This window comes from Anas acuta, chromosome 8 (assembly GCF_963932015.1).
Source record: "Anas acuta chromosome 8, bAnaAcu1.1, whole genome shotgun sequence".
Lineage (NCBI taxonomy): Eukaryota > Metazoa > Chordata > Aves > Anseriformes > Anatidae > Anas > Anas acuta.
In genome coordinates, this window is record NC_088986.1 from 24,862,898 (window position 1) to 24,890,879 (window position 27,982).

General features: G+C 33.7%; 1 protein-coding gene across 7 annotated transcripts in view; it reads right to left on the bottom strand.

Moving 5' to 3' along the window:
* Positions 1-27,982, bottom strand: part of KCNT2 (potassium sodium-activated channel subfamily T member 2) — a 149,022-nt gene that overhangs the window by 42,760 nt on the left and 78,280 nt on the right. For all 7 annotated transcript variants that reach the window (XM_068689867.1, XM_068689869.1, XM_068689866.1 and 4 more), the window contains 9 exons: positions 26,792-26,956; positions 25,107-25,243; positions 20,632-20,695; positions 17,200-17,308; positions 9,613-9,721; positions 5,082-5,138; positions 3,912-4,061; positions 2,509-2,738; positions 976-1,192 (listed from right to left, as the gene is read on the bottom strand). In XM_068689867.1, coding sequence (XP_068545968.1) covers positions 976-1,192; positions 2,509-2,738; positions 3,912-4,061; positions 5,082-5,138; positions 9,613-9,721; positions 17,200-17,308; positions 20,632-20,695; positions 25,107-25,243; positions 26,792-26,956 — 1,238 coding nt within the window. The remainder of the gene's footprint in view (positions 1-975; positions 1,193-2,508; positions 2,739-3,911; positions 4,062-5,081; positions 5,139-9,612; positions 9,722-17,199; positions 17,309-20,631; positions 20,696-25,106; positions 25,244-26,791; positions 26,957-27,982) is intronic.

Genomic DNA, 27,982 nt, shown 5'->3' on the forward strand with positions numbered 1-27,982 from the left:
TTCTCCATTTGTCTTTCAAAAACTCAATAAGACTGAGAGAGGTCATTATCTTCTTTTACCTGAGATGAGCTTTCTAATTGGCTTTCATTTTTAATAAGAGTCTGGGTGGTAGCAAGGAAGATTGTCACTTGCAACAGAAGTTAGAAAGTTTTTCAGTTGTACATACATGATATGCACAATATCCACAGCTATCAGGGGACACTGAGAAAATAGGAAGCCTTTTATGCTCTGTTATTTCAGTTTGAAGACTGAAGATGACTTATTGTATTATTTTTTTCATTGGATTTTTGTGATCTTCCATGGGGCTTCTCATACTTCCCACTGTTGGAGATAGGAAACTGTGCTAGGTGAGCCATAGGCTTAATTGTGTATTTCAGTTTTAATATCCCTGTCAGTATTCCAATAAACATAATTGCTTATCTGTACAGCAGTTAAAGGATTTGGTTTTGAGCTTTTATGTGAGCAATGCATCATTACTTTCAGTAACATACATACAATTTAGATTAGTTTGCCTCATACTGCTTTTTTTGTTCCTACATTTTGAAGTCAGATACTTATGCCTATTGTTCTATGTTAACAAGCTTGTTAAATGACCTGATCGTCAGGACAGAAGTACTTATCCATTTACAACTTAGTTGAGTAGTCCTTATAACTATGGAGTGTACAAAAATGCTCAGGAATGTTACTTTGTCTATGCTATAAAATAAATTGCTCTACACATCTACATCTTTAATAGAGTGTAGAAAATCTCCAGTAAATGGAGGAGTTGATCTGTTTTTCATATTTCAAAATGGGCATAACAGTATTCTGCTAACAGACAATTGCATTTCTTAAAAAGGAAATGTTTCCATAACTGGCCTTTGTCTCTTGCTTGCTAAAACTTGGATTGATCTACGTGTCCAAAAATTATCCATGCTTGATTTTACATGCTATTAGCATTTCAAATACTGTTTAGTTTATATTGAATATACGTACTCTAAGCCTGCAGAGACTTCATCATCCGATGGGGTAGTTTCATCTTCTGACTGGTCACTTAGCAGGTCACATGTCTGAAGTGAGGATGAGTCTGCAACCTCCAAAACAGGTGCTATGCTGGGCCGTCTGCCCTCTTTACCTCCCTCAGAAGGAAGAGCTAGTGTAGGTCCGCTGGATGTTCGACATCCTGTGTCTTGTAAATCGATAGCCACTGTCCCTGAAGTAGTGTTGAAATTGTTTTCTCAATGTGGTTGTCAAAACATTTAAATAAGATTCCCATATTTCATGGGGATTATCTGACCCACACAGCCAAAGATTGAAAGGAATACTGTATTGATTATTTGTGTTTATTGCATTAAAATATAACAAATATTTAAACTATACTTGAAGAAGCCTTTTCCTGAAAAATTGCATTTTCTCTAACCAAGAGCATATATACTATTTATAATTAATCCATATTGTATGCATCTCCTGTAGATTTATTTGATTAATGAATGTCATTTAATAATAGTTATAAATTTGCCAATGCATGTAACAACTCACTAGATATGTTCATATTTCTAAAATCTCCATGAGAAGTTGACACTTGAATTCTTACTTTGTTTTAATTCACTTTAATTTTTAATTTTTGGTGTCTGTTTTAACTTTAAGATGTTATTTTCTGAAATGAGAGAGGGAGAGAAAAAAAACTTGGATGGGATTGCTTATCTCCTTATTTGTTGTAAGATCTACTAGTGGTTGCCATGGAAAAAAAAGAAAAATCTTGATGGAAATTACTAATGTGTAATTACTTTATTAATTTGTACTAAATCAATTTATTCTATTTCCATGTATGTGAAAATCATAATCTCCATTCTAAAAAGTACTTGTATTTTTGATGGTTTTAATAATAGCATATTTATACGAGCATGTGTGTGTCTCTCTCTCTATATATATATTTACACCAAATCTCAGTTCTGGAACCTGCTCAAATTGTTCTCAAGTATCACTAAGAATTGACAATGAAGATAGTTTTACATGATTTACAGCATGTTTTTCTATCTTAATCAAGCAGGGTTTATTTTTTTGGCTTATTTGCTCTGACTTTTAGTCTATCATAAGCATATCTTCCATACCGATTTTTCTCCTTGTATGTCTGCTAGCTTCTTGATAACATTTGTTCTGTTGGGAGGTGGAGGGGCTATCTCTGTCTGCTGAGTAAGATACAGTTACAGCAGCTTTGAGGCAAATTGCACAGGGCATTTTGGTAATTAAAGAAGATTATGAAAACTTACTGTGAAAGTCCAGCTGTGAATGACAGAAAGTAGCTATGTGATTTTATCCCCTGTTTTGGTTTAAAAATCTTAAACAGTTTAACTCCATATTCTCAAATAAAAGAAAAAAAAATACTTTTCTAGAACAGAAGAGGGCAAGTGTTTAATACAATTTCTATTTTAATGTTTTAATTTCTTAAAGCTTTTACCATGGTATTTCTATAAATGTACTACTGATTGATATATATATATACATATATATTTTTTTTTTTTTACTTACCCATGCTGGCTATTATACTGTGTACAGGCAACCTAGAAGCTCCATGATATGATAATTTTGATTCATGTCTTTTTCTATGCTTATCTTGGTTCTTAAAAGCAGAATTTTCTTCTTTGGTGATGTTTATATAAAAGCATATATCTGTAGAACTCATGATATAGCGAGGACCTGGATTCAGCAAAATGTTTTTGTTATCTTCCTTTCTAACACCAATCAGACAGACTCCAAACCTTAATTAGAAAAGGAAAGGCATGGTTCATTTTGCATAGTTCTGTATACACCAGAATTTCCACTGTCAGAAATGAGTCTTCAGTATATTTGCTATTTTGTATAGTTCTGGAGGACAAATAAATTTGAAAATGTTATCTCCTAAATAGGCCACTTCTGATCAAGCAGTTTTTATGAGCCGATGAATCCCTTGGCATCTGAATCCAACATTTTTCTTAATCCCCAGAGTATTCTTCTAATACTGTTTCAGTTAATTTTTCAACGAGATGAATAGTCCCTTCTGAGAAAATATTTAATATAAGAATGGATACATGACATGAAAAAGTATTCATCAAGTTAAATTGTTCCATTATTCACATGTAATGGAAACCATTTTCAGAATTCATTTTTGCCATTCACTTCTAAAAATCTATTTGATTAGTGATAGAAAAGGGAGTTAAAGCTAAAAAATCTTTTTCTCACGCTAAGTATGAGAATAAAATCAGTGTTTAGGGTTTGGTATATGATAATTTTGTTAAATACATATGAATATAAATGATTTATGTTCAGTTTGTATATTCAACTCACATAGCAGTACTGAATAAAAATGAATGATCTGGAACATAATATATGTTAACATTAAGATTCAATCTGACTGAACAAAATATTTTTATTTTGAAAAATCACCAGGATTAAGCAAGTACTACCTTAAAATTGACTAATTTCCAAAAACGAACATGCCATGAAGGAAACCAAATTTCTGACTCCTAAATCAAAAAACAAAAACAAAAACAAAAAAAAAAAACACTGGTGTTCTGATATAACCTGTCTCAAAGGTATGATTCTTCCTGGTTGTCAGGCTTATTCTGTATATTCTAATCTCTCAGACTGAGTTGTCTTTAAATAACAACACAAGATTTTCCTGACCAATTGTAACATAGAGAAGAATATCTATGAAATATTTTAGTATAATATAATAATACACTAATACATAATATATTAATTATATACTTATAGTATATATATACTATAGTGTATATATACTTACTAGTATTAGTATAAGAACATGTTAGTGTATTTAATTCCAGAAACAGAGTAATGTATAATATTGCACCTTCAAATGCAGAGGTACATTTTGGGCAAAACAAACTATTATTTACATTTCTAATACTTGATAAAAAAAAAAAAAAGCATACTTTTTATGTGCATGGAAAGAAGCATATGTGAAGCTTTTCCCCTCATACTCAGCAAAAAAAGTACTTTCTTCCAGGTTAATATGATACACTTCATTACCAGAGCATCTGCCATACATTTTCTGCCATTGTTCTGATGATTGCGGACTCTCCCTGAAATATACCAATAAAAGGAATAATTTAAAACAACGTAAAATTCTTATTAATCTCAGAGCATTATCACTTGGCTGTAGAAACTACAAATGGAAAGGTCCCATGGGCTAATCTGAAAGAAATATCTGAGATCAAAGCTTGGTGATGCTGTAAGTATAGAGATTGTTTTTAATGAATTCAAGTGCATTTTTTGCTAAGTGATAGGCCTATAAGATTATGTGCTTCAGTATCAGGAAAAATATGGCAGAATTAGTTTAAATTCACACCACAGTAAGTAGATTCACTGCAATCGAAAGATGACAAGTGAAACCAACAGCATGCTCATTCTATTTATAAAGGCAGTTGCTTCAGATGCTTCTTGACAGTTTGCCTGGGTTCTGTTTGAAGAAGGTAAAGAATCATTTACAAATAACTTACAAAGGCAAGACCCATTTGGCTTATATCAATTTATCTATAAAAGAGAAACATTTTTAGTTACTGGTGCTTTGTATACTATAAGTATATACCCTTTTTCTTCTAGGGAAAAAAAAAAAAAAGGGAATTATTATTTTAATCACCTTAAGGGTATCACCTTTAATCACCTTTAGTATATGTAGCTAACCTTCTCTTATCCAAGCGAACCGTTAGTGGAAATGTTCCAAACCTTAGATAATACCAAAACTTGCAAACTTGGGGTCTCTGTGAGCCTCTTCCTTTATGAAGTTTTACATGGAAACAGGGTTCCATCTGCATGAGCTTTACTTGATATAATAGATGCATATATCCCTATCTGTATCAGGATATATAACTGGCAAACATGCTCTGTGTTTTTCTTTCTTGTGAATTTTCAGTATTTTGACACAATTTCTGTTTTCTTCAGTTTACCTTTTTTTCTCCACCCTCAGCATAGAAACAGTTTGTTTCAGGGCTAATGGAAATAAGTAAAACAATATTAAAAATCAGTGTGTTACATGTAGAATAGATTGTAATTTCAGAAGAAAATTGTTTCGTATTTCCCTTTACCCCCTATGAAATGTTTACCTGCTTAAAGTCTGCTTGGTTCCAGTTAGTTGTCGAAAAGCTTCCCATGGTGCTGTTCTGTAAAGATCACGTGAAGTTCAAGTCAGAAATGGTATTTTCTTCTTTGTATCATAATACAAACAATATTAGAGTTCTATTACTAGATTGGAAATGTTTAAAGGTAAATGTTAAGATTAATAATTAAGATCAATAATAAGATTTTAAATAAGAATACATGTAAAGGTAGAATTTTGATCTCTCTCAACTAAGGTTTTGAGTTCCATAAACAGCTAGGATGGCAATCTAGTCTGGTTAATGTGAAAAGTAGTATTAAAGAGGAAAGCCAGTTCACATAAGCAGCAGCAAACCTCCCCTTAATTTTAAGCAGTCAACACTGATTAGAAAGTGAACATTTTCCCTAACATCCTCACATATTTATATCAGTAGACAAGATGTCTTTTTGTATGTGTTTCTTTTTGTTTACTGTTTATTGTGTTATCGTTCTAATTAGGATAATACAGAATAATTATTTTTGTCTGTGTTCTGCTGCTATTTATTGCCTTCAGTTTCCAGTATTATCCTAGTGTACTTATCTTCATGATTATCAGAAAAGAGCTCATATTACTTGTGTCACACCATTTATAAATTAAATATAATAAATGTTATAAATACCACAAATATGGGGTTTCCTGTGTCTACCTGTAGATATATTACTTGGCAGTTCATTTGTAAAAGTACAAATACCTGGGACAATTTTTCTTCTAACAAATGAAATGTCAATGAACTCTTCAATTCCATGAAATTATAAGCCATGCATGTTAAGATTTAACTTTGCTAAATTAACAAATGACAAGAAGCTAGAATGTGACAGTGGTCATATTCTCCCTTCATTTTCACCAGGGAAATGGCAAAAATCAAGGAATTGGTCAGTGTCTTGATAATCTCCTCCATTTGGATGTGTCTAAAATTGTATGGAAGAAGAGGAGCCATTCCTTGTGGAATGGAAAGACGTAGGCAGTCATCTGAACTTGGTAAAAATTGAACAGCAGTGTACAGTTTGCAAGTGCACTTACAAATGATTTCTTTCAGTATGTAACTGGACCCAGTTATAGCTGAACTTAAAATTAACCCACTATTCATGATTACTTCTTATTCAGTTTTGTCAGCAATTTCTAGTTCTGATCTGCTTTATTTTTGCTAACCTTACTTATTTCCGTATGGTGTTTTTTTTCTTTTTTTTCCAATGCTCTAAGTTAATAAACTGATGATCATTTAAAATTAGTCATTCAAACATTCTGTAGTTCTCTGATAAATATTGGTTAGGAAATGCTGACATAGAGCAGTGACGGTTTTTGGAAGTATCTTTCTTTTTAAAAGCTGTGCTAAAGAGACACGTTGGTTCCTGGCAGCCAGGAGCATTGCTGTGGCTAGATGCTTCCAGCATCTCCCTCAGCAAGGACCAGAGCTACACATTCCTGTGAATAGTAGATCTAAAGACTTCAGAGAAAAAATTCCTACTTTGAGTGGTAAGAGAAGGCTGTATCAAAAAGAGATCTAGGAAAGAGACAATGATAAAGCTTTGTCACTGTAAGAGGTGATTAAGGGTGGGAACATTTATTTATTTTTTTGAGTAGCAAGTAGCAATTTTTTACTTCACAGTTCTAAATTATCAATCCAGCTACTTTCTGAATAAATTCTTATCTGTGATATCAGTTTGAACAAACACTCCCAATCACTGCATTAAAGTTACTAAACTTGTAAGCCAGCAAATATGGGGAATGGGCTGCCCAGAGAAGTGTTTGAGTCACTATCCCTGGAGGTCTTTAAAAGACGTTTAGACGTAGAGCTTAGTGATATGGTTTAGTGGAGGACTTGTTAGGTCAGAGGTTCGACTAGGTGATCTTGGAGGTGTCTTCCACCTAGATGATTCTGTGAAAGCTAAAACTAATCATTAAGAAAATCATTCCAGTGATTTTGAATAGACTTGAAAGGATTATCCAAAGTTGGAAGCAGTGTCCCCATAATCCAACTCCATTCTTCTCATGTAAGTCTTGCTTACAGGGATTTTATACCTCACATCCTACTGAAAGTTGAATACAGTTATTGGTAGTAAACAAAATGGCGTAATGAAAAGATAATGAAACAGGAGCCAATGTTAAGGGAAAGGGCTTCGCTATTAAGATTGGAAGTCTGTTTATCCAATACTTTTCATTATTAAGATACAGTTTAGTATTTTGTCCAGATACAAATGCATGTATAGTTAAATTTTTAATTTTTAGTTTATATAATCCATTTTCACCAAATCTTTTTACTTATCTGAGATAAACTCAAACGTTCATTTGACATCATTTTTCTTATGCATAAAGGAAGGTCAGTGGGCAGGTATTTTAAAAATTAGTTCATTTACCTATTGCTTAACCTGGAAAATAGCTATAAAATCTAAAAAAAATAATCTGGCTTACTAATTAGCCAAATCCAAAGCAATTTTATGTTTGCAATACAATGTCAACTTGTAGATGAAGCTAAAAACCTAAAGCTATTTTGAAAACACATTACCCCCTGGAGACAATGAAGTGCAGAGTCATTTGTTTTACCAACATTTTTCATGCACTTCAAAGTCAGTTGAAATCTCAGGAGACTTTCATGAAGAAGGCATGTTTAAAAGTTTTTTTTCCTCTAGAACGATAAAATCAGGACATTTAAGGGATAATCCAGGAAAAAGCAATTATTTTCACCCACACATTTTTTTTTTTCAAATATATGTGATTATGGTCCTTTAAAGTCAGAATATTATATTCAATAAACACATACTTGTTAAATATCAATGGTTAAAACTCTCATTATTGAAGATCATCTTTAATAAGATGTGAAGAAAAAAACACCAGTCTGGGAATTATGTGCTTTTTAAGGCATGTAAAGATGGAATGAAGGGAAGCAGCAAAAATATTAAATTGGAAAGCTTAGTGACATGTTGGGAGGGGAATACTTGATCTTTTAAGTTTTCTAGTTCTTGCACTGTGAAGTCAAGACTACTCAAATTTGAAATACTTTTGAAGTTACTTCCTTCTAGTACCTTTTTTTAACTTTCACAAATACAGTTGGGCTTTAAAGAATAGTCACATCTATTCAAGCAATTACTCCAGCACTAATACACGTGCTCTAAGCTATCTGAAGTTTGCCATTTGACAGTATTTTGGGAACCCATTTGAAATCAATTGCTCTGATGAGTGCTGTCTAAAAGTATAAGACTGACAACTACACATTTTCACTAAAGTCTTTTTATACTCATCCAGCAAGTTTGTATGTTTCTGCAAATAGGATTCAAAGGAATACTAATAATTATTTGCACAACAGATATTTTTCTTACTCCTAGTATACAATAACCAGTTTTGAAAGTTTATGGCCAGAGTAGAAATAGGTTACTTTAAAAACAATTATTTTTTTACATCAATTATTTTTTACTGCAAAAGAAGTAATAAGTACCTTTGCATTCTATTAGAACTTTTTGAATCTTATTTGGGAATCTCTATGCCTGGGGATCAATATACCTGTGCTAGAAATGCTAATACTGTAAGGTGCAGTAGAAAACAGAGTCAGAGTCCTTTTCATATATTAGTTTTTATGCTGCTAGAAAACTCTGATTGATGTTAGCACTACTCTTCTTTCATGCAAAAATAATATGGAATATTTTAAAGCGGATCTGTATTCTGTGTTTGCATGTCATGTAATGAAAAGTGGGCAGATACAGAATGTGTGTCACCATGATTTTCAGGAGACATGGAAACAGAATTTTGCTGTTAGCCTATTAACAGATTCTAGTACAGACAGTGCCATTAAAATCTTGACATTTGTTGTTGTTGGTAGTAGCAATAATTTCAGTGTTCCCCATCTTTGGCATAGGGGAATACTGCAAATGCCATACAGAAGGTTAAATAATTCTGCTAGTGAATATCAAGATATTACTGGGCTTGTGATTACTTGGAAAAAAAATATGCATTTTACTGCTCTCAAATGTACAGTCTGTATGCACGTATTCCACTTCTACAGATATATTTGGAGATTTACTTTTAAATGCTTCTCTCTCGCCATAACATTTTAATAGGAACATCTAATTATTCCAAGACTGTAGTGTAACAGAAATGTAATAGATATGGTAAAATTATTTTAATAAATATAAAGAATTTCTACTGTGATTTTGCAGTCTGTAGAGATACTGTAATTCTGTACCCCTTCCAGCAGTGTGGTAGTAATGTTGAAATCCACCTACCTCTTCAAGTGTATGTTTGCTTACTGCTTAATGTACACACAATTAATAGAATATGGTATTTTATATATTATCAAAAGAAATTTTGTTTGAACTCAATGAACATTTTCCTTTGTGGAACTAGTGCACAATAGATGCAAGAAGTTGTTAAGTAGTTGGAGTGGGGGAAGGGGAAATCTCTTTGAAATTATAATACCTTGAGTAAATTATCTTAATGCTTTTAAAGTGTAGAAAATATAAACATGGTCTGAAGACTGCTGTGGTAGTATAATGGTAGTATATACTTACTGTCCCCTAGATGTATGAACCAGCAGTGTGATTAATGTAGAGGTAGCCGGACATATACAGTTCAGAGCTAGCATAGCATATTTGAATTCCTCTTCACACACAACATGATCTGTGGGGGGGAAAAAAGATAAAAAATACTTTCCATTGAACACAATTATCAATTCCTGTCCTTGTACAGGAAAATGCTTAAGACAAGACAAGAATTTGCCTTCAGATATTCAGCATCCACTTGCACCTGGAGGGGTTCAAGATGTTAAGATGATTTGCCCCATCTATGCTGTCTCTAAGATTGTATGACTGAAGTTAATTTTGCATCCAGTTTCTACTTTCACCACAGCTATGCATGGAGAGAATGCAATAGCTCTGTCAATCTGCTTTTCCGCTATCTTGCTACATTGGTCGTATGAGTAGGCCTTGTAACATAATCTAGTTTATAAATTTTGTACCTGCTGCAGTTCTCTATGAACTCATATAGAGACGTCAAGTATGGTACAGAGATGCACTTTTTTGTTCAGAAAATAATATACGTAGGATACTGCAGTGCAAGACTGCCCAATCAATTAGATAGGCTGTGCTGGCTTACAGACCAGCTATTTGACGGCAGCTCTGGGATGTTTGCACTGCACTTGCATGTATGTTGTAGTTTTGACTAGTACGACCTCCTAGAAGCAGCTGATAGCTGCTGCCTTTTTATCATCTAGGCAAAGGTGGTTGTGTTTTCTTTTACTGTTTCATACAACTTTACTTTTTTTTTTTTTTTTTAATCCAGTCCTTGCCTGGGTTTTGCAATTACAAAATTGTGCTTTGTTTCTGAGAGTCCTTACAAGAAAGTATGTCTGCACAGTAGTACTGCACAGTAATACTTGCTGTGATGGAACAGTACTGTAGACATGTCTATTTTTTTCTGCATTTTAATGGAATTTAGGAGAGGAATGGATAACAGAAAGCAAGAGAGGCATTAAATTTTGTTCCCTACATTGGCTTATATTTAAAACTGCCAAATCTTCTGCACATGCTTTCAGTATTGGATGAATATTATTAAGGTTGGATGACTACTGCTTACAATTCAGATCACAGTTAAATGCTCACCAGTGCTGGTGATAACATGAAAAGGAAATAGATACTACTCTTTAATGGCATTCACGCAAACCTGACAGTAGAAAAACAGATATAAAAAGGGATAAGCACAAACCTTACAATTTAATTAAACTTACATTCATTGTAGAATCTTAAAGGTCAGTAAGACATTTATTGCATGCTAAGTAATTTTCTTTTCTTCTGAATTTAGTGTTTGATTCACACTAAATGGGAGATTCACGCTTTCAATGGGAGCAGTATTCGCTTCTGATGAGCATGATCTGCACTTGGTACAGATGATGGTCGTATATGATGAATATAAGCCATATAAAAAGCGATGACTAAAAGTAAGTAAATTCAAATAATCCCATCTGGATCTGAGATGACTATATAACTCTACTTCTAACTGCACTAACATATCATCAAAATGATTAGAACCACCTTACTGCTATAAATAAGCTATTCTCCAGCCAGAATTTATAGTGTAGCTATGAGCATGCCTCTTACTGAAAACAACAAGGGCACTTGTATGCCTTCTCTATTATTATTATTTTTTAATTTCTAGACACTTTTCACTAACAGAATCATTGGCTATTGAAAGGAGGAATTCATTTTTGTATTTTCAGAAGATCAAGACCTATTTGAATGCCATAGGGAAAGAATGAATCTAGTTATATGAAGACACTGTCAAAGTAGAACAAACTGAGATTTTTCTTCCCCTAAATGTATTTCAATTATAGCAATGAAGTATTTGCTGCAGAAAATATTTCAGACAGAAATGTATTCTTTTAGTTGACCATGTGACACTAATACATCTATTTGAATTTTAAACTAGAGATTTTGAGAGGGTAAGGCATAGTCTACTACTTAGATAAAATATCACTATTCCATTACCATTACTCAGATAGCAAAGATTTATGAAAACTAATATTGACTTCCTAATATTGAATAAGGAATCTTTATATTTTTGCATTTGTATAGAGCTTTACCAAATAAATTCCCCTTGGTCTTTCCTTATAATGTTGTTGTAATACACCTAATACTTCTGAAAATAGACACAAGAAAAATATACAGAGAAATTACTTCATCAGCTGTTATTTCAAATCTTGTATTGAACAAAACTGTATATGTTGACCTAACTATATATAAATGAAAGAGTCAGTCATGGATGGCACAATGCAAATGAAAAGTATATCTCACTTAAATCCTACATATGTCCTATACTCTCTAATGTTTACAGGGACTTTCTGGATGGATTTTATGCAAAATGTTAGGCTAACAGAAAATATAGCTCTCAGCAAACAGATCGCTGTCCTACAGTAGTCGTGCTAATCACCAATGTGTAAGGAATGCACGTGGTGTTCTCAAGTGCTTTTAGATTAGGATTCACGACAATGGAACTTATAGGACTAATTCCACTTCTCTTATAGACTTTGACTGTGAGTCACTCATGTCCTTCGTTACCCTTAATGCATCTGTAAAATGGGTATGAAAATAATACCCTACTTCAGAAGTGTTTTGAAGCTATAGATATTCTCAAAGATACTTCAACAACGTCATACAAAAGGTTCTTCAGCACTTTTATTACCATTATTAGAAACATTATTCGAATTCATTAGTAAAAAAAAAATAAAAATTAAATTAAAAAAACACCATTTCCAGCCTATAAAATAGTGCAGCCCTTCTTGATTCCTGTTCAGCAATTTAAGAAAAAAATGAAATTTATGTAAAATATTAATTTATAAACAGTAACATTAGGCTTAGTAAATCCCAAAGCAGGAATCAGATTTACTTCTGAATTTCATTTTTCAGCTTCATCTGCCTTTTCTTCAGACTCGCATAACACACTTGGAAACTAGGTTTTAAGAAATCCAATAGTGTAAAATTCTGTAGATCCAAAATGATAAGGATCCAAAGTGCTAAGGAATAGAATTGCATGTTGATTCTTCTCTATATTAGGGTCATGTTTTGCTCCTGGTTGGGCAAATATAAGCAATATAAAATAATTGCAACCAATCTTGTCTTATTCTAGAAATGTGTCTATCTTTATTGTTAAAATGTGTCTGACTTTATGGGATGCTTATTACCATTTTCAGTTCATTTCTGGAAATCTACTCATAGAACAATGAGGTTTGCGCTAAATTATTCTTCTATCCTAACTATGGGTGTTGACTTACAGGACAAGAAATACAACTGGAAAAAATTGCCCACTACTTCTTTCTATCCTAATTTGTGCTGTCGTCTTATTTCAGTGGTGCTTATTTCATGAATTATCTGATATCTCTCTTCCCCTTCATAAGTTGCATTTTTACATTATTCAAATGAATATTTTGTACTATATAAACCCTCTTCTTTTCCTTCTTTTCTGTAGTCTTTTGAAACATCAGGAAGAGGTACTATGGGTTTCTCTTCTCTGGTCGGAGTTAAGGTCTCATATAATACACAAACAAGGTCAAAAATAACTTGTTCATTTCTCTAATTATTTGACAGATCATAACTTGCCTACATTGTCATTGTGCTTTATATTTACATTCAGGACTCTTATTGTGGAGCTGTGGTGAGGGTTATGCAGAACCGTATTTAATGCTTCCTCTTTTAAATTGAGTAAGGAAAAAGTTGGGTAACAGTTCTCGAGTCTGGGACATTGGTCAAATCTGTAACTTTGGCTACTGGTATCAACATATTACTCATTCTTTGTGCAGTAAAGCAGAGGAAGAAACTGGAAGTTATCTTGGGTATTAAAGATGTCAAATCAAATTACCAAACAGAAGTATTTTGATTGTATTTATACTATAGAAATATGCCATTAAAAATATTTGGGAAATTGTAGTTTTTGTGAAAATATATTTTGACAGAAAATTTGCTGTCTATCACAAATAGATGTAATAATGCCATGAAGTGAGTTATGACTTGTGTAATGTTATTGAAGATAAAACATACCCAAAATAATGATTTATGTCTGCAGCATTATCCAGGTAGTAAGAATGTCCTAGACTTGACATAACTATTCTCAGAAATGATGCTGTTGTCAATTTGATAAGTTAACATGATCACTACCAGACCAGATAGATAAAAATGTCCATCCATTATCTCTACACTATTTTTATCTGTGGTTGGATAGATTAATCATCAGATGCATTCAATATCCATTTCAGTGAATCTGGACTGTGTTCTTTCATAATAAACCACTGAAGGTTTAATGTCAGACTTCACCAATACGAGCTAATTTGTTAGTGCATTTTGAATAAATACAGAATGACAAAATATGTCTCCTGTTCCTGGAACTGTGATTATATATAATTTCTGAATATTCAACGTAAAGATGATTAATTTATTTTCTAGAAAATATATGAAGTTATTAGTACAACTCAGAAAATATATAATGTACTCCAGTCTCTGAATTACATAAATGTACTGCTCTGCTGTGGATAACTTTCACTTTATTTCATGTTTGTGCTGAAATGCAACAGCAGATGCATGCATTAAGGGTACGTAGTCTTTTGTAACCCTGTGAGTTTGCAGGAAAAACTGGGAGATTAAGAAAACCATATGCAACTGCAGGTGAAGGAAAATGAAATATTACTGAAAGAAAAATGGGACATGTGAAAGTATTTGGATATTGGAAATAGCTAAGAAGTAAAGCATTTCAGCTAAGACAAAAAATAGGAATGATGATATAGTCTTTCCTTGACCATCTGATAACTTTCAGGTCACCATATTTGTAGTGTGTTCACACCTTGAACACACCAAGAAATTTACTAAGATAAACCCTTATGCCACATGCTTTTCAGATTCCACTGAAACATAGTACCCAAGTACAGAGAAATATTTCCACTGTATTAAGTGTAAGCTACCATTTTAAATAAGGGTAGTTATTTAAAACTCCATGGCAAAAAATAGCAGAGAAAACACAGGATGCAAGGGTGTCTCTCTGGCATCAAGTGAAAAGACAGGAAAACATGTCTTTCTGACAGGCCATATTACCCAGTGCTAAGTGTCTCCATTCCCTTGCTGTGATGATGAGAATGGGTTCTTGTACTCTTATTAAAGAGAGGAAAAACATCAAAATGTTATCTACTGGATGGAAATAAATCATAATAATTACTTGTCCTATATACTATTTCTATCCAAGACAGAGTAGCATCCTGGAGATTTTCTTTGGGACAATGCAATTAGGGTCTACATTTCAGGATTGCCTAATACAATCTCAGATGACTGGTTAATATAAGATGTTGAGTGTTTTAGACATTTTCAATTTAGTTTAAAATGAAACTTTTTGTTAGGAGAACTTTACTGATTTTTTTTCTTTTTCCTAAATTCAGAAACTTTGTTTTTGAGAGCTGTGTTCTGTAAACTTGCACGTAAAAACCACACACACACAAAGTAGTAGTAGAAGAAGAAATCATATTACTGAGTACTGAAGGTTCATAAAAATGCTCAATATTGGTTTGGGAAACATTCAGAAGAAAGGAGTCATTTTTTAGAGGAGTATCAAATCTAAAGGAAGTCTCTTGCATTAAGGCAGTAATAAAACAGTCTTGAATCATAACAGGAAAAACACTTAGAAAAATGTTGCCAATGGTTATGACAAATTTTATTTGTAAGGACTCTGGACATTGCTATAGCCTGCAGCCTCCAGTGGATATGTATCTTAGAATGAAGCAAGTTGGACAAGATTAGTAACCAAAAGAGTCCTCTTGGGAAAAGGTATGCAAGCAAATGCTACTCTGATGATTCTAATATCAGTGGCCAACTATTTGTGGTAGATTAGCATCTGGTGTTGCTGGTAACCTGGCCAAATTTAAAACTGCATTAAAAATTTCCTGTGTAATCAGTAAGATTAAATTAATCTTGCAGGAAGGCTTATAATCCTCTGCTTGTACAGTGAAATTGTATGAAAGAAACAATATGATTTGAAATGAGTGTGTGTGGAAATGGATGCAGTGATCCCTCTGATCAGTTCAAAATTATTTTGAGATGTAAGGTGCTATATATATACATATTGTTCTATAATACAGTGCTTTTATTATTAATATTAGAGGGGGCTAATGAAGCATAGAATATATAAGGTTTCCTCAAGAGCTTCAGGATATACAGAACATTCAGATTGATTAAGTTCAATCCAATGGAAGGAAATCTTACAAAAGAAGGTTTTGTAGGTTTTGTTTGTTTTAATATATGGTCCAAATTCTTAACCTGAGATTTAAACAGATATTAAAAAAGCTCTCTGTTTTGCAAATCTAGTTACATATAAGCTCCTACAGAGACAAGACATTAAGAATAATGAAACTCTCTTAAAAATACAATTAGGAACAACAAATTAACAGTCAACAAATTAAAGAAAAGTGGCCATGGCTAGGGAGAAGAGTTTGTGCTGTGTGGTTTTAAGGGAGAGATGAAAAAGCACCATCATTCTTGTCACAGCATGAATCTTATTCTCTGCTGTGCCATCTCATACTTTAAGATTACACTTTTATAACTTTGGGACTGCTATTGATGCTCTTTTCCTTCTTTCCAACCTTGTGGTAAATGCAGTAGCTTTTAAAATTACAGCTTTAAATGTTGCTCTGGAATTGTTCTGCGCTGAAATTTACTTTTTCACCACATTCTGGGATGATGAAGGAGACTAATATTTTTCCATTGAGTTTTTTTGAATTTTGCATGAATCATCAATCTTTTCTTGATTAGAATATCCTTCAAGAAAACTGAATTTTCAAAATTACAGTTGAAAAGGAAAGCTTTCCTTCTACTTCATAGTAATATTTTTCCAGAGGTAGGCAAAATGAATTGTCATCATAAATGTATTGATATGTTTTTGCACATGAATATATACATGTGTGTGTGTGAACATCCGTGTGTTTCTATGTATACTGAGAGACATAGAGATCCACATATATAGTGCAGAGAAAGTTTGCCAGATTAGAGCTTGTAATCCATTCTTATGAGAGAGGATTTGTTTGGATTTCTTAACATCATTTTGCATTTTATATCATAGTTTCCAAGATAACAATTTTACTGAATATAGAATTAAATTATTTCTCTTTCCAAAACATTTGAAAGAAAAGAAAATCGTGTTTTTCACATGACCTAGAAAAAAAGAAAACACTCCAATGTAAAGATTTTTTTCAGTTGCTTGTTGAATTAAATGTGGCCTTTTCTAAGCAGATCATTTCATACACGCCTTGGTAACAGTATGTTTTAAGTAAGGAGTTGTTTCAAGACATGGGTAATGTAGCAGGATGAAAACCTACCTGGACCTCAAATAATTCAACATGGTATATTACATAACATAGTAGAGTAATAAATACAGTAATCTTCAAAAAGCTTATAAGTAAGTTTAATATGAAAATGAAATTTTACAATATAAGCCCATGGTACTTGAAAATATTGTACTGTTCATGTGGTTCTAACATGTAAATATGCTTAGGTAAAATGACTTTGCTTGTGCATCTATGAAACAAGCTGCTAATCACTAACAGGTGGTTCAAATGGCTGAAATCTTACACTTACCTGCAAATTTGATGTGGAATTTATTCTCAGGTTTCAGTATCTGTACATACAAAGGACAATTTGGGGCAAAGTCTTTAACTGCCCATGCTCTTAAAATGGTCTGATGATCCTAGAATAAAGAGTGTGAGGTGATACAAATAATATTGTTCCATTAGAAAATAAAAAACTTTCCATCGCAGAAAACTAACTTTAAAACGTGCAACACCAGCTGGTGTGGATGTTTATGTACATCTAAGTAATAATACATATTATGCTTATTACATAAATCTAAATATGTATATATCTACACCAAACATATCCTTATCTACAGCTTATCTACAGCCAGCTACCAACCGAAGGATTCCAACAGATTTCCTAGCCTGATAGTTTTTCCCACTTGTTACCACATGTCAAGAGTGAGTTAATGACAGGAAGAATACTGTTATTCCATGAAAGAAAAGTATGTGCTAATGCATTCGTATATTGAATTTCATGAACTATGGGTAATTTCAATGTATTAGTGATCAGTTTTTATTTATTTCAGAACTAGAAAGGAATAATTGAGAGCTGCATGTAGGAAACAATATTTGGGTTGAAATGCTTTGCCTAGTCATGAAATTGGTGCTTTGGAAAGATAATATGTAAAGAATGATTCATTATGGTTGCAGCATCAGCAATAAGAAAAGCTTTCAGACTGATGAACACAAGGGAAAATCTCTGCCTGGAACAGAACATAATTGATGTTTTCAAACCATAATATTTTAATGTCACTTGAGATGGTAGCAAGTAGTTTTTCTAGTAGAAATACTAGAATGAAATCATAAGGGAAAGACCTGTTGAGGATGGTAAAATGCTTCATTTCATGTTTTTCATGTTAACCTTTTCATGAAAGATGTAGGAGTGCTGTGTCTGTTCAGGAAATTTCAGATCTTAGGTATACCATGCTATAAGATTTCCTTGTGTGCAGTCACGTTTTCTTCACTTTTTCTGTATTACATGACTTCTTATCCCTAGGGTACTGTGGGTTTGGTTTGCATTTGTTTGGTTTTGATTTGTTTTGTTTTCCCTGTTTAGTCTCAAGGGAATAAAACGCCAACGCAGTTGAGAAGTAACAAAAGGCTATGTAATGGCATACATGGAGGTTATAGTGATACACTACAGGAGAAGAGGTTTGGGGGTGGGTTGGTGACTGATTTGAAAACTTGTATTATTGCAGATATCATCTATTTTTTTTATGCAAAAGGTGTCAGGAAAATAGAAAAGGTGTCAGAAAAACAGTCTTTAGAGTTGTTTGCACTGATTCTGTAGCTTCATCGCAATTTGACATTACTGCAGAACTGTTGGCTTTCTGTTTTACGTTTATAGTAATTTCTATACTATATTGCAGTGACTTTAAAATTTTGATATTTTTCCAATGTAAAAAGGCAGCATATATGGATATATTATAAACAGAGACAGCTAATGCAAAAGTATGCTTCTATCCTCTTTATAAAATATATGCATCTTTGGGAAATGTGGGAAAAAAAATACATTCTCTTCTGTGTGCATTCCACACAGTAACTTGCAGACAGTGATCAAAAATTACCTGTTATACTGATGCTGATAAATATAGAGGTGATATTTAAGTTCATGTGTTAAAAGCTGCAAGTTTTAAAGAGGATGTAGTGGGAATTTACATCATCATAACTCAAACTAAGACTGATTTAATACAGTTTTGAATAGTATTGTTTTTTTTTCTTACTCCACACTTAGGTTAGCAGTATAGTAGTATCACTCCATTTGATTAAAGATGCGAAGAAAAGGTGCGACCTTGAAATCAGCAATCTCCAAATTTTCAGAAAGCACCGGAAAAAAGCTTTTGGCAGTAGAACTCATCTTTCATATACTTATATAACCTATTATTGAGTTATCTACAGGATAATTTAAAAGACACTTTTCCCATCCTTTATTAGGTTAAAATAGCAGGTGCACTGTTTCAGGAACCTTAGTTTTGTGGAGCAATTTGATGTAGAAAGCCCATTGAATTCACTTTTAAGAGTTGCATCCTACTGTGTGAAACAGATGTGTGTCTTGCATTCTATAGCAGAAGAGCAGCTTACATCTTGGTCTGAGATGTTGAAATAGCATTTGATAAAATTAAACTTGGCAAAGCTCTCTCCTGCCAGAATAGAGAGAGCTGCTGGTAGGAGACTTTGGAAAGCTGACAAATTCTTGGTCTGACTATTGAAATTCCTACTTCTTTAAGTGAAAAAGGAAACAATTTTTATCAAGTAACTGCTCGTCACCTGTTATTGTACTTCTGAGTTGCTGTTGAAATCCATGGATCAGAAGCAGAATAAACTTTGGCAGTGGAATTTAACTAAGAAAATAGGAAGTAATGAACTGTCACTGGCAACTTTTGCAAAATGAGCAGATCCTCTGCTGAGGACTAGCTGGAGAGATAAAGTCTCATTGGCTTTGAAAAATCACACGAGTAACAACAGCTGTTCTGGTAAGGGATCTCCCTGATGCATCTTTTATTTCAACAGCTGTCAAAAGTAGGAGAGGATCCAAGGCACTCCTACAGTTTGTTGGCTTCTTACGCACAGCAGGGTAAAAAAATCAGTTGTAGATTGATTCTGAGATGGACTTAGATGAAATAGCACCAGCTCAGTGACAAACTGTAACCTTGTGTTCTACGTTACTGAAATCCTCAGTACGGCCTAGAGCTGGAACAGTGTAGAAAATAAATTCCATTTCATTTCAAAGTTCTAGGGGGTAGTAAAATATAAAAAAATTAAAAACAGAAACAAACTTGTGCCATTTCCTACTTAAAGTATAGATAATTGTATTCCCTGTGAAAAGGAAATCTGAACAACAAAACGGAGTGGGAGGTGAAATCTTGGTTAAAAACTTCAAAATACATTGACCCAAGGAGTCTTACAGCTGAGATTCTTGACTTTCTCCATTCTCCTTTGGAGCCACAGAATAATGACTTCTTTGAATCTTAATGCTCTGGGATTTCAAGGCTCCCAGGTCTGTGACAGAATTGAGCTAACAGGATCCAAGGTTGATAGATAGAAGCTGGAAACCCTGTTGCTTCCAGCTCCAGGGACCCCTAGTAGCAGGCTTTGTTATGCAACCTTCAGCAGTTAAAGCTGTGCAATCTCTAGCAAATTGCAAGATATGTTGCTTTTCTATAAACAGTTTTGAACCTGATATATCTGCTAGGAACAATTTTGATGAATTGATTTTTTCCAGAAAATGTTTTTAATTGAAAAGATTCTAACTCATTCAAATAGAAGCATTTATGGAAGTTTTAGTAGGTTTATGACTTGAAGTTAATCCCCCTTATGCAAAATCTGTGTGTTTAATCTCTTCACAGAACAAACCTCAGTTCCTGAGAGGGTATAAGGCACAATAACAGTATAAACAGCATGCACACTCATTCTTGGTTATTTCTTCAGAACTTACAGCTGCTGTCCGGTCCACCTCACAGCGGCTACTCAGAATGAAACAAGCTTCAGCATCATCCATTCTAGAAGAAGGGGGGAGAAAACCCTGTTATATACCAAAAAAAAAACACCTGTTGACTTGTGTTTCACAGTTTATAGTCTTGTGTGCTTATAGATACAGAATACAGAGAAAGTTTAGTCTAACTTGTGTACTACATCACAGTACTATCACTACTTCTTGACTATGTTCTAGGAAACTTTATTTCCCCAGTGCCAGTAGAAGCTGTGCCAACATAAAACAAACAAAAAAAACAAACCAAACCAAAACAAAACAAAAAAAACAAGGTGGTCTCAAACACATTTTCTTTGCAAAAATAAGTATTTATCAGCCATGAGTATAAAAATGAATAAATAGCACCGATTCATATACTGTGTAAGTGTACATTATGTACACGTTATTATTGATAAGAAGAAGTGAGAGGGGGCTTATGATATAGAATTGTCTTCCATAGCACCTGCAAAGAATATGGGTAGATGTGGTAGAATAATGTGTTAGGAATAAATAACATCTCTGTGTATGTATGCAATAAACCAACTGTTTTCAGTCCGTGGCCTCTTTGAAAACTTTTAATGCTTAATTGTTCTCTACAGGTAACAGGTCACGTAGTAAAAAGGGATGGTGGAAGTGGGGAGGAAAAACTCTCTGACTGAAAGTCTCATGAAAGCTTGCTTTTTGACTCTTGCCTCAGATCTTACTGTCATCCTCCAGTGAGTCCCGCTTCACCTGCTAGTGCAGGGAAGCAAAGAAATGGGGACTTGGCTGACCTGCTTGTGAAGACAGGACTTTATGGGCAAAGAAAAACAGCATGACAGGAATGGTCCTGGAAAGGGGAAAGTGAGACATAAGCTGGAGAAAATTATCTGCTTATTACAGCAACTCTGGAATGGGACCTGAGATTCCCAAATCTTTGATTTCTCTGCTGCTAGAAAATGGAAGTGGTGGTTGCTAGCAATAGTTTAGGTCATTGGGACCCTAGGCTTAGACTGAGAGCCTATTCTATTAGGTGCTGTGTACACACAGAACAAAAAGACAATTATCATGAGAGGAAGTCATCTCACTAGATATCAGAGCAGAGAACAGATTGAAGAGATGATGCAATACTAGCATTACTTTGTAGATGTTTCTGAGTAATTCATCCCAGACTGAAGGGAGAACACAGGTGAAATCACAGTGGGATTTGTATGCTAACCTATTGTTTGTGTGAAAGAGAATAGTATTATAGGCTTATCAGAGAGTTTCTTCTCTGTAAGGACCAGGAGTGGCAGGCTAAATGAGAATAAGGGGTCACTTTTTGATGTGAAAAGAAACGTAAGCCAGGGAAGAACTGCAATGAAAGGTAACACAATGGACTATATAAATAATATTTCCAGAGTGTTCTGAAACAAGTATTTAGGGACTTAAGATGATATATATTAAAAACATAAGCATAGTTTCAGTGAGATTAAAGTGAGAGCTTCTATGAGAAAACACTTGAAACATGCAGTTTCAGTCTACTTAGGGTGCTTTACAAGATGATCCCAAACTTATGACCAACAATAGCATACTGGTTTTATTTGGGCAGAAAAAAAAAATAGGATGTATTTTCCTGGAACTAAACTAAAGTTGATGAATAGATATCTGTAATGAGAAGCCAGATAGATTGGGCAACCTCATAATTTATGGCTACAGAAATGGTGATTAAATACATGGTTTGTGTGAGGTCATTCAGAGAAAGTACAAAGAGAAGGATAAGGTTAGGTCATTGTAGGTTCCCCATAAGCAGTAAACAACAGGAAAACAAGGGAAGCTTCAGAAGATTGAAGTATTTCAAATGGAAAAAACATTGCAACAAAGGCAAATCCATATATCTAAAATAGTAAGGTCAAGTGCAGTTGATGTGGAGAAGTGAGGACAGGAGGCTGATTCTAATCACTGATTTAGAAGAAATCATGAGAGCTGTATGAGTTGTTTCAGTGAAGCATGAGAACATAAATAGGAAGGTATGGTCTTAAACAAACTGTAAGAAAGAAAATTCAGTAAAATGAGTGATGAAACACGTTTTGATGAGAGATGATGAGGGACCAACAGCATGTATAGAAGATTTTATAAGAAAATTAAACTTCAATGATTGTATCCACCATTTTCTCCAATGTTTTTTGAAGTTTCTTGAATCACTTCAGCTACATATTGCAAGGGTAACAACCCCTTTGATATTAACGTTCTGTAGATATCATGAATTTTGACAACAGAATCACTAATAACAACTATGTTAAACACAATAATACCCTAATGAGAGAAACATTTTAATAATGTTCTAACAGTTGGAAAAGCTTTGTCTTTTACACCATATTTGTATGTCAGAAAATCTGGATCTGTGAAAAACAATTCTTCCACTGCTTGAGGATGACAGAATTTAAAAGCGCTTTATATATTGAAGATAAATTTGTGGGAGGAAAAAAGTATAAAGTAAAAAAATGACTGGATATGAAGAGGATTAAGATTTGTACAGGGTTCACTGAAGTGGATAAGTGTAAGGAGAGAAAAAAAAATGTTTTTCATGACAGAGACTGGGAGAAAGCTCTAGGGGAAGGAAATCAAGCACAGTCTAGTAATAGTCAGCATGAAGAATGAGAGCTGTTTAATCAGTTACTGTGCTATTTCAAATGCTGAAGTAGATACAAAAGTTCTAGTTGTTCTGATGAACAATATAAGTAGCAGTATGATACCACAGGATAGAATTTGTTTTTTCTTGTTAATGCTAGGCATGTGAACACTGTTCAGAGAACACCAAAAAAATCCAAAATGGAACTCTCAAAGATAGGAAGCAAGAACAAATATCATTTTTTTGTAAAGTCAGATTGTGTACTAAGGCTTAGAAAGAAAAATACAGTCCTTAGTTAACAATTTACTAATTATTTAGTCTTCTAACTTTTGGTATTCCTTTCCTTTTTTGGTGAGACCTTTATCACCAATATTTTGGCATTGCATTTCATGTATAATGTATGTATAAATTTTGACAAAAAACAAAAACACTTCTTGATTTTGTTGTTGTTAACCATTACTGTATTAGAAGTTGTTTACTATGTCCCTTGCTATCTTCTCAGTACATTATGTTCTCATTAAAAAGAAATATAGCAAACATCTTAGGTACTGGGTTATAGTTCATATTAAATGTTCTATTAAATTCCTACTATGCTTCTTCCCTCAGGAGAGGTTTAAAATTATTCTATGACAGGTACATTCAATTACATGTTCTGCAGAAAAAAGCACAGTTGACTACCTCCAGGTTATTATAAGTGAAATTCATGATTATCTTTAGGGAACAGTCTAATTTTTCCTTTCTCAATGTGTAGAACAAATGCCAGCCAAATCCCCATATGAATTCCTCCTTAACATCAGCAACAAAGTGAAAAACAAGGAACCACTCCTTAAAAAAAGTTTGCAATCCTGAAAATAAGCTTTGCAGTATTTTCAAATTTTAAACAGATAAGAAAGTAGCTATTTTTTTTAGTAGCAGATATTTGAAAAGACACCACTGCTTACAAGATTTCTCGCAGTTTAGATTCTTGGGAATAATTCTTTAAAAGGCTGAGTGACACAAGTACGGAGTTACTGGCTTAATTTTAAATATCTGTATTAGTTGATTAATTTAAGTGATGACAGGTAAGTTCTTATAAAGAGAAGTGCAGGTAAGTTAAATCAGTTATTTGCAAAGTATCACCTTTCTCTTTGGAGAGTTTGAAGAGACAGTCCTCCTACGTGAATTCCACTGTGAATTCCTTCCCACCTTTTAATGATTGAGCAATGGTAGGTGGGTTTTTTTGTTTGTTTTATTTATTTTTTTCTTTTTTGAGAAATGGTGTTTGACTGATGTGTTTTGAGTAACGTCATTCAATAAGAACTGGCAGAAGGCTTTTTTTAGAAGTCGTATAAGTGTGAGGTAAGTGGAAGGTCCTGAAGGAAGAGTATCTGGAGGTATAGTAGAGTCGTCGCTTTTATTACCAGGCTGAACTTAGTAAGAAAACAAGACTGTTCAAAGGGTCATGATAATTTTTCACTCCCCCCCAACCCCTTTTAATCAGTCAGGAGAGCTACTGTTATCTTTATTATCTGAGCACAAAAAAACAGAAACAAATTCTAGCATTATTGGAAGTTTGGGAATTTTCTATACTGCTTTTTCAGAAGACATTAAAACAGGCACTCTCTATCAATACCTTCAGAAACTGAGAAAGAAAAAACAGTGAAGAAAAAATTGGTGAAATGAAAGCTTACAAATGTATGTTCCTTTAAAATTTTCAGATATTAGGAAAAACAAATTACATCAAAGATCCCTGCTTTCTAAATACCCGTGCTTTCTTTCTAGTACAGCAGCTTTTGTTGTCCGTCAAGCTTATTTATGAAACAGTATGTGTAAAACAAAAATGAAAAACAAATATTTGTCAATATTTGCCTACTTAGCTCTCAACAGGTCTTGATCTTTCAGTGCTGAGCCTTGCAGATAGATAACTCTCTGAGACCACATTGGGATTTGTAACACCCTTCGGACCTGAGCATCCATCTCAGTAGGACACAAAATGACGACATAATAGTCCTGCAAAAAACATAATGGGGAATAATCACATTATTATTTGATGTTACCATTTGTTGTTGCAGATGAGTCAATAGAGAGTCAGTGTCAAAAACTTGTGTTAATTCTCAAATTTAAAATGGCTGGACAGTTGTTCACTGCTCGTGAAGAACTTAAAAGGTGGCCACTCGAGTCCAGTTAGAAACATTTTTTTGTTTCTGTACAAGTGTTATTTTTTTAGATACAGTTCACTTTTCTGTAATTCTAGCTGGAAAATGTAAGAAGCTTCCCGCAATCAAAACAGAATTATTTTATCCAGCTCTATTAGTCCCTGAAATCTTTTCCTCCACACTAATGGGCTGATCCAAACTTTGTTTTCTGTTCTACATTTCTTCCTGTTCTGTTCTACAGACAAATTCCTATCAAAAAAAGTAAGGTTGCACAGAGGCATATAAGTGTGTAGTTATGAAAGGAGAGAGAGAAGGAATATAAGGAGGGGAGAGACTGAGAGCTTAGGACTGGCTCGATGTAGAAGTCTTCCTTATCAGACACAGACTTTTGCTGGAAGCTTACTTCCAGCATCATCTGTATCTTACAGCTTCCTACTTCAAATATGAAAAGAATGCATATAAGCTGTTTCAGGCTATGGAAGTAGTATTAGGATTTTTCTTACTTTGTCTCTAGTGTATCACAGACTCATTATTAAGATTAGTTAAGTAAATTTTTGATTTCAGTTTGCGTATACATCTGTGAAAAACTGGATTTCTCTATACATTTGCTTATGCTTCTTATTAGCTAATTAATTTGGGGAATAATCTGCATTTGGGATTTTTCATACTGCTGCTTGACTATTTGAAGAACTGTATTTTGTGGGGGTTTTGCATTACTTAATGTATCACAGTTAACATAGTAATAGACATTGTCAGAGAAATATTCGTAAAAGAAATTGTCTATAGTAAAGCTAATAATGAATCCAAACTGCTACCTCATATATGCTTTTATGTGATCAGAACAACTTTTATGACATCTGTTTGCATTAACTAGGGAATAGTTGTAAACCAAGAAAAATCTCACATGTAATCTTACAAGGTCTTTGTCCTTTAAAGTCCATGTAATTTTTTCTTAATTTCAACATTACCAAAAGGATCTAATCTTCTTAACATTGATGAAAAACAAAGCAAAATGACAAAACAAAAATATTCTTTGGCTTGTGAGGAGTTTTGGATACAGTCCCAAAACAAGAGGAAAAAAAGAATTTGAACATTTTTCATTTCTTGTCTACTTTAAATAGAATAAAAGGAAGTTGCATGGAAATATCTGTTTCTGAAAGGACTAGCGTAATTCAACAAGACAGTAATTCTATCTATTTAATCCCTTTAGCTCAATTCAAAATGATTGTCTCCATACTGTATCTCAGCTTCTTACTGCAATTAGAGATTCCCAATTCAGTCAACTATTCCCAAATCCAGTTTTTCAAATTAAAGGCCATTCCAGAACACTGTCTCCCGAAATCAGTGTTTCGAGTTTTGTTGTTTTTTGTTTTTTGTTTTTTGTTTTTTTCACTCTAAATACCTGCAGTCTGGGGTGAGCATAGAATTCGTTTAAGAAATCCATAAGTAAATCAATCTTCAGGGAGCTGACACACAGCACAACATGTTTTTCCGTCTGAGCTCTGTGTCGACTGTAGTTGCCACCAGACTTTTGTCTTTCCATCCACAAGTATGCCAGCTGTTCAAACTGCAATAGATGCCATGTGTCGGTGAAATATAGACAAGCAGCTGTGCAGTAAAACTGTATCATGACTTAGCTACATTGGGTTGTTTAGCTCATACCTTTATTAAAAGATGTCCTTAGTTCCCAATGCATTTTTCTTTGTAAAAAAAAAGTTCTTTAATAAGTGGATTAGATCAATAAAAAAACATGGCAACCCAGCCAGTCTCTATCACACAAATAGCAGGATAAGTCCATTAAAATATCATGTGATACTCAGTCACAAAAATTTGGAAAAGAATGAAGACAGTACCTTATTTACTTTATTTATTTCACACCTCTGATCTGTTTTTCCAGTGCCCTGTTACCTAAATGCTTCTCTCAAATGAAAGGTTAAATTTTCATACATGTAGGTCACTATAAGTATAAATGTTCAGATAGAAGCACCGTTTTTCTTTGGACAATGACTCTCTTCAGAGATTTTATAATATTCAGGAGGTGACAATATTGTATATTCCTATCAAATCTATACTCAACTATCTGTTTTATACATATAGGTACCAATTAAAATAATTGGAGCTGTTAATACAGCAATTTTGCATTTGCCAGCTGCTGAATGATAGATGCATTCAGCTAACAGTGTATGCAGGCTAACAGTAATACCTGTTTTGTACTCTTGCAAAGGGAAGCCTAGTGCACAATAGGCTAGGAAATATGAATTAGTTATTAAGTATATAAAATGTTGCTCCTCTAGTCTGAACCTGTTAGACTAAAGATAATATTGTAATGATCTGTGCCACTACTAAAACACACAAATGCCATCTCAAAGCTTCTTGTAGTAAGTAATATGCATTTAATCCTGAGCTTCATTTAACTGTTTTTGGTAACTATTCTTTTTCTCACTCCATTCAACTGATGGAGAAACTGAATTGTGAATAATAATTGTATTTATATCATAGCAGGACAAAAGCTCAAGAGATCAGAGGATTATAGTAAATGGGATTAGATCGGGCTGGTGGCCAGTCACTAGTGGGGTACACCAGGGCTCCATTT